The sequence below is a fragment of the Melitaea cinxia genome, chromosome 25, assembly GCF_905220565.1.
Source record: "Melitaea cinxia chromosome 25, ilMelCinx1.1, whole genome shotgun sequence".
NCBI classification, from domain to species: Eukaryota; Metazoa; Arthropoda; class Insecta; order Lepidoptera; family Nymphalidae; genus Melitaea; species Melitaea cinxia.
The window spans coordinates 7,384,165-7,392,196 of NC_059418.1; the positions used below are offsets into that span (position 1 = coordinate 7,384,165).

Below are 8,032 nucleotides of genomic sequence, written 5' to 3' on the forward strand. Positions count from 1 at the left end.
AAAAGTAGCCTAAGGTACTCCTTACTATATCAGATATGTGTCAGAGGAAGTCCTTTCAAAATCGGTCCAGCCGTTTCAAAGATTAGTCGGAACAAACAGACAGAAAGACAGACAAACAAAAATTGTAAACAATGCTATTTTGTTATAGGTATCGTGTATACATCGATATGCATTTAGTAAAAAGCGATTATTTTAGATTTCAAAATTTCTCTATAATTTGTCATGGTTATATAAGTACTGTTCGGTGGAAATAGAACCACTCCTGGAATTCCCTTAGCTAGACTGTCTTTGGAGTTTAGCCAATTGATGAAAATGCAGCGAACGTACAAAAAATACAGATACTTAAAACATTTAACATCCTTATCTAAAAGCAATCGTAGGGCACAGCGGTAAGAATATTGTTTAAAATCTAGGGCAGTCTGACTTGGAAATTACCTTCCAGAAATTTTAGTGGGTTTCCACCTACTAAAAGAAAGCTACATTGTTCCTGACTATGCCATAAAACCGTGCAACACGTACTGCATACGATCGCCTTCAGTGGAGACATATGATTCGTGGTCGCGATCCTCATCATTGAGGGAACGAGGAAAAGAAGAAGAATTCTAAACATTTTTGAATATAATATCAAAAATTGACCGCTCCAGCGGGATTCGAACCCGCGTCTCCGACTGACCGTGTCGGCGCTCTAGCCAATTAAGCTATGGAACGATGTACCCGCTAGAGCGAAATTTTGGATATGATGATTTTTATTTACATACATATAAAAAATAGCATGGTGTCGTCTCCTGTCAAAGATTTTCATTGTAATATGAAACTTTGAATAGTTACGGGTCTCTGTAAAGAACTCACTATAGACGGAGCCACGGTTCGCTTAAACCGAAAATAAAAATCATCATATCAAAAATTTCGCTCTAGCGGGTACATCGTTCCATAGCTTAATTGGCTAGAGCGCCGACACGGTCAGTCGGAGACGCGGGTTCGAACCCCGCTGGAGCGGTCAATTTTTGATATGATATTCAAAAATGTTTAGAATTCCTAATGTGAGGGTAACACAAAAATAAAATCATACATATTAAGAAGAAGAATGGCATAAAAAGAACGTTTTTGAATGCATAGATAATACGCAAATTTATTTACTTTTTTTGTTGTTTAAATGCATAGAAAAATTGGATAAAACGAAAAAAAAGTCAAGATAAATAAATGGAAATGTTTATTAATAAATCAAAGATTTAATTAAACAGTTAACCAGAGCCACTGCCAGCGCCTGCTCCAGCACCACCGCCTCCAGCACCCCCAGAACCACTGCCAGCACCTGCTCCAGCACCACCGCCTCCAGCACCTCCAGAACCACTGCCAGCCCCCGCGCCAGCACCACCGCCTCCAGCACCCCCAGAGCCACTACCAGCCCCGGCGCCAGAACCACCGCCTCCAGTTTTTTTAGCACGACTATGCCCAAATGTTTCAGAATCACTCTCAGCCACAGATAAGCCCAGACCTCCGCCAAGTCCCTTGGATTCTTCAGATTCGTAATCTGTAAGCAAAATTTGTTATTAATTAATACACAAAATAGTTAAAAATAAAATCTGAGAGATGATTCATAGAATGCATAATAACAAAGATTTGATCTTTTACTGTAAAGTAATGCATAATATTGCTGTGTGGTTCCGGCAGTGAAGAATATAGCCACCCCCTCTCTTCCCGTGGGTGTCGTAAGAGGTGACTAAGGGTAACACAGTTCTACTACCACCTTGGAACTTAAAAAGCCTTAAGATGGCGGGATAACCATGTACATGCTGGTTTTGAAACACACAGGCCAAAGACAGGCAGCAGCGGCTTCGGTGCGACAAAGCCAGCCCTGCGGTCACCAACCCGCCTGCCCAGCGTGGTAACTATGGGCAACACACATGAGTTTACGCCATTTTTGGCGCGAACTTGTGAATTTCTATGTCCAACAGTGGACTGTGATAGGCTGAAGTGATGAAATGCAATTAAAAAAGGGTATTTTTATATCAAACAAGCGTACGGTCCACCCCATAATAAGTGATTACCGTAGCTTATAGACGCGTGCACACCAGAAGCATCGTAAGCGCGTTGCCTACCTTACACCTGGTATTTCCAGAAGCTCTGGCTACCTTACTCACCATAGCAATACAACTTAAGAGAACCACTTAAGAGAAGTGGTATTGGGCTGCGATATTCTCTAAGGTTAAGTTACCCTTCTCTAGCTACAGCTCATTCTGATAAAACAATCTAACTTCAAATTAAAACCATAAAACATTCTATAGTATTTTAAGTTATATGGTACAAATTAAAGATAACTTACCCGTGGAGTCAACAGCCATTACGACCTGCGAAAATAATAAAAATGAATAAATGAAAACTTGGGATTCGTTTCTGAATTCTACAATTTCTCTTCCAACTTGTCCTTGTTTATAATGTTGATGGTGATACCAATAATATACTACTTGAATACACTTTATTAGACCAATTATAAATGTAATATGTGAACTACAGATTTATTATAATATCATACATTCGCTATACCCGTGCGAATAATTTGCACTATATAAGTATAATAATTAGCACTTTAAAAAATTAAAAAAAAAGTATTAATACGTGAGTTGATTTGAAATTGAGCAAATATTTACCGACCGCAAATCATGTTGACGTTGTTTCCAAATTAAAGCCGTTGTATAAATAATTTTAGTAATTAATTAATTAACAATAATGGTATTTTCTTGCAAACGAAAAAAAACCGACTTCAATTACATCGACAAGTAATACAACGTAGATGGACGAAAAAATAGTCAAGTAAACTGCGCGTTATTAAAGATTACTCAAAAAGTAGTTATCAGATCTCGATAAAATTAAAGTGTGACCACATGATAAATATCACCTTTCGATTAAATTAAAAGTTATCAAAATCGGTACACCCAGTAAAAAGTTATTGCAGATTTTTGAGAGTTTTCCTCGATTTCTCTAGGATTCCATCATCAAATCCCGATTTCTTCATCATGGTACCAAACTAGGGATATCTCCTTTTCAACAAAAAAGAATTATCAAAATCGGTACATCCAGTAAAAAGTTATGTGGTATAATACAACGTAGGTCGACGAAAAAAGCGTCAAGTAAAACGCATTATTAGATATAACTCGAAAAGTAGTTGTTAGATGTCAAATAAATTTAAAGCGAACCAAATGACACACACCACCTATCGATTAAAAAAAATTGTCGAAATCGGCCCACCCAGTCAAAAGTTCTGAAGTCATATACATAAAAAAAACAGTCGAATTGAGAACCTCCTCCTTTTTTGGAAATCGGTTAAAAACAAAAGCAAGAATAAATTTTTAGGTGTTGTTGCCGATTGAGCAAGCAGTCATCTATAAAACGATATATAATTCATGTGGAGTAAATGGGAGGTTTTTTCTAAAAAGCCGGCAAACATAGCGTATTAATATTATTATGGTGATACATTGTTTAAAGTCAGGCTTAAAGTCAGGCTAGGTTATCTACGCATTGTTTCTCCTTGCTAGAAAGACAACTAAAAGAAGTTAAAAACTTTGACATTAATAAATATATAAGACGTACAGTTCGTCAACAAATATGTACCTATTTAGTTCAACTGTCTGGATTTAATTTTATACTACTAAGCAAACAATTGTACTGTTCGCCTGATGGTTAGCGGTTATAGTAGTTATCGACCGCCGCAACACCAAAAGTATATGAATGCGCGTTGCTGACCCTACATCCAGCCGTCGACACTTCACAGTACGTTAGAGGACGAGTCTCACGTAACCGAGGAGCGAAAAAGAAAGATGGCGCTATGGCAGCAGCCACAAGTTTATCCACAGATCCCAAAATAAATAGAGACAATCAATGACAATAAATGATTATATAGCGGACACAGCACATTCCCAGGAGCACTTGTTACCTTATTCACTAAAGGAACACGATACTAATTGAGAGAAGTATTATTTAGATGTGATATTTGGAAAGGTTGAAGTACTCTACCAGTCAAGCTCTTCCAGATTTTAAGCAATATTTATATCTGCTGCGACTTTTCTCATAAAACAACTCCCTCGCGGTGTAGAATAAATATTTTTGATTGCTTGTCTACAACTGATAACTTGATCAGACTATTTTCACCAATATGTGCAGTTATGTCCTGTCGACTCCCAGAAACAGCACAGTAGGAAGTACTTTGCTTAAAAATTGACAGCTGTAGAAGTACCTTAACTTGTCAGAAGATCACAGCAAACGATACTGCTACCAAGTAATTTTATGTCCCTGTGGTTGCGCTTACCACCAAGCGAATCATTGTTCGCCTTCCTAGTGGTATAAAAAAGGATTTTTTTTATAAGGTAAGTCCGTACCATCAATCCATCCAACATCCATAGGTACCCGCTACATCAGAGGATTAGCGGGCGCGTTGCCAGCCTTACGAATAAGAGTATGCTCTTTTTTTGACGGTCCCTAAGTCGTATCGGTTCGCAAATACCACCGTAGATAGCGGCTGGTTCCATATAGTGGTCATACGAGGCAGGAAATGGCATAAACATAAAAAAAAGAAAATATAAAAACTTCTTACCAATAGAGTCAACGATGCAATCATAAAGAACTTCATGGTGGGTTTTTTTTGGATCGCTTCCTCGCGTTGTTCCTCTGCAAATGAAATTGAATTCCTAATTACTGTTTATATATCTGAAACAAACAAATACATCGCGAAAGCTGCACAAACAATGACACGTTCAGTATTTACACATCTTTTATTTTACCTTTTTTATATTTTATTAAGCTTTTGATTGAATAACAAATCTTATTTATAAGAAAAAGTCGTTATAGTCTTTCATATTAGAGTTTAAAATGCTTTAATTATTTTCGAGTTACTGTATGGCATTGTGACCTTGAAGCGAAGCAGCAAAACGCCGGAAACGTTTTTATTTATTCTTTGGCTTCTGTGACAAGTGACACAAGTCGAAAATCATCCTTTTACAGGAGACAAGATTTCAATAAATTTGAGTGTCTGTAACAATTTGAGTGTGTGTAAAACAAATGAACCGCTCATCCGATGGTAAGCGATTACCGTAGCTTATAGACTGGAACACCAAAAGCATCGCAAACGCTCTGGTCAACTTACTCGCCAATAGGAACACAACACTGCTTGAAAACAGTATCATTTAGCTGTGATCTTCTGTAAGGTCGAGGTACTATCCCAGTCGGGCTGCTCCGTATTTTGAGCAGGAAATTTCCTGCTGTGCCCTACCTCATTACTACCCGAGTAGAATTTTTTTGTTATATCACTTTGTTAAAAAAAATCTGTAAGCTTAGTAGATATCATATCGTAAATTGGAAAAAAATATTTGTTATTTTTTTCTGTTAAAACCCTTGTTAAAACCACCAAACGGTTATATGTATTACTAGCTGTGCCCGCGACTTCGTCCGCGTGGAATTAAAAAAAAATATCGTTCAACTCGCAGAGTTACAAAATAAAAATATTTCTAAAATAAAAGTAGCCTGAGTTACTCCTTATTACACCAGCTATCTGCCAGGGAAAGTCCCGTAAAAATCAGTGCAGCCATTTCAGAGATTAGCAGGAACAAACAGACAGACAGACGAAAATTGTAAAAAATGTCATTTCGGTATATGTACCGTGTATACATCCCTATGCATTTAGTAAAAAACGGTTATAATAGACACTCTAATTTTTGTATCGACTTATACATCATTTCATCACAGGAGGCACAGAGCATTTTATTTTACTAGCTAAGTATATATATATATATATATATATATATATATATATATACGACTTTTTTCATCGTTACCGTCCCTGTAAATAGGTTTATGATAATGCACGTAGGTAGTTTATAGGTCTGTGTGCTTAGAACTTCCTGTACGTACCATTTAAAAATTAATATACGTACCTAATCAAAATCAAAGTCAAAAAATTAAAAAACAAAGCTTAGACTGAAATTATGTGGTGTCACGGGACACCAGGTAGGAACGAAGTTCCTTCGGATAGTATAGAAGCAACACAATTTGAAAAAAATTGAATGTTGAATTTTATATATATTTTCTAGTTCTTGATTTTTTTTTAATTTTATTGATTGGTTTTTAATTAAGTACATAAAAGTATTTAGGAAATTTAGTATTTTAGAAAATAACAAATACCGTAAAATAAAATAAATCAAACAAAATAATAATATATTATTATAATTCAAACTATTAAGTGAAATAAAAAACATGTCTTTATTTATTTTTGTCGACAGTATAAAATTACACAAATAATTTTAAAAAAAGTTTACTAGTAACATTTTAGTTTTACAAACGTCATAACAGTCGAGTGACTGATATTACGTCACTTCCGTTATATATTTTTCTTACGGTTTTAGTATCACATTTTTTCAGTTTGGTCGCCCAGCCAAATGTCAAGCCTGCTGTAAGGAACTTCGTTCCAAAACTCAAATCTTCCACCCCATTTTTTGCCCAGAGGATTGGCATAGCGATTCAACGGGGAAATGCTGCCAGCATTCTTGGTACCATTCCACGCGGATATGATTTGTAGCGTAACTATCTGTAAATATTTAGTTCTTAAGTTGTGTATTGTAAATATTTTAAAATAAAATAATTAAAAAATTTCGTCCACTAAATCAAAAATATCTTTATTCGAATAGACTTCAAAAGCACATTCAACATAAAAAATACAGTCGAATTGAGAACTTCTTTTTTTCAGTCGGTTAAGAAAAAATACTCCATTTAATAATTTTCACAAATATTTACCTAAATACAAAGAAAAGATGTAACATTACGCCTTGGTCTTACCATGAAGAAAGCTAACGAATTTTTTATTTAACTACCTTGTATTTTACAAGGTTGCCAGACGACTTCATATGACCTGACTTTTATTTGTTCAATTGTTGGTACATTTCCACTGAAAGATGTTAGACTTTGTGCAAATAGTTTCAATGCCTACGTAAAAATAAAAACACCCCTAATATTATTACAAACTAGCTGTGCCCGTGACATCGTCCGCGTGAAATTTAAAAAAAAATTATTGTTCAGTTCACAGAGTTATCAAATATATAAATTTCTAAAATAAAAGTAGCCTCAGTTACTCCTTATCAAATCAGCTATCTGCCAGTGAAAGTGCCGTCAAAATCGGTTCGGCTGTTTCAGAGATTAGCCGGAACAAACAGGCAGACAGACAAAACATTATAAAAATGTTATTTTGGCATATCTATCGTGTATACATGATATGCATTTAGTAAAAAGGGGTTATTTTAATATTACAAACAGACACTTCAATTTTATTTATTTGTATTGATGTATTTTGTATAAGTATGAGTAGTAGTAATAATTTATTATATAACAGCGCTACCTACCCTGTCCCGAGCTAATAATAAAGTTATCCTTCCTTTACTTAGGTTGTCTAGAAGCATTGGCTAAATTGCCATAAATCTGCCCATTGTACTTCACAGTATAGATAAATAAATAAAAACAAATAAATATTACTACACTCTATAGTTTGTAATGAAACTTGGTACGCCGTACGTAGATAGCTGGTGATCAGGAAACAGCACTTGTCATCCCGACCAAATTAATTAGGTACATTGTACAGATGTACTAGCCTTAAGAGGAAAGGATACCGGCTCTTTCTCCATACTAACGTACGACTGTTTTCTCCCTGGATAATGACAATAGATCAAAATTTTTTTTAACATAAAACCTTTACTGCCATGAACATGCCCCTATGTCTTGATTTTTTTCATATTCTTATTATTATAGGAAGTAGGAGACTTCAAAAACTAGAAATATAGTCTAATTTTTTGTACATTTTCAGACACTCATAAAAAAATATATATGCATATTTCCAAAAAAACATAGAGGGGCATAGCTGAAGCCTTCTTTTATTTGTAAAAAAAATTAGAAAAAAATTGCCTCGTTTTGAGGAGAAAATAGTCGACTGCGAATTACTGTTTTGGTCAAATATTATCTACCTAAAACGGTCTGAGCTGCAGTTGTCCCTTTCTTG

At 35.3% G+C, this 8,032-nt stretch overlaps 1 protein-coding gene across 1 annotated transcript; it reads right to left on the reverse strand.

Annotated features, from left to right (window-relative positions):
* Positions 1 to 1,193: 1,193 nt before the first annotated feature.
* On the reverse strand, positions 1,194 to 4,666 carry LOC123666288 (glycine-rich cell wall structural protein-like). The gene is made up of 3 exons (XM_045600451.1): positions 4,589 to 4,666; positions 2,324 to 2,348; positions 1,194 to 1,531 (listed from the first exon to the last, which is right to left on the reverse strand). The coding sequence occupies exons 1-3, from the start codon at positions 4,622 to 4,624 to the stop codon at positions 1,242 to 1,244; spliced, it is 351 nt and encodes a 116-aa protein (XP_045456407.1). The 5' UTR covers positions 4,625 to 4,666; the 3' UTR covers positions 1,194 to 1,241.
* Positions 4,667 to 8,032: the final 3,366 nt, after the last annotated feature.

Excerpts from the sequence above, each read along its gene's own strand:
- LOC123666288 (XM_045600451.1), bottom strand. The coding sequence starts at position 4,624 with ATGAAGTTCTTTATGATTGCATCGTTGACTCTATTG. Across the intron at positions 2,349-4,588 it reads TTGCATCGTTGACTCTATTG|GTCGTAATGGCTGTTGACTC; the intron begins GTAAGAAGTTTT and ends TTATTTTCGCAG. Across the intron at positions 1,532-2,323 it reads AATGGCTGTTGACTCCACGG|ATTACGAATCTGAAGAATCC; the intron begins GTAAGTTATCTT and ends TTTTGCTTACAG.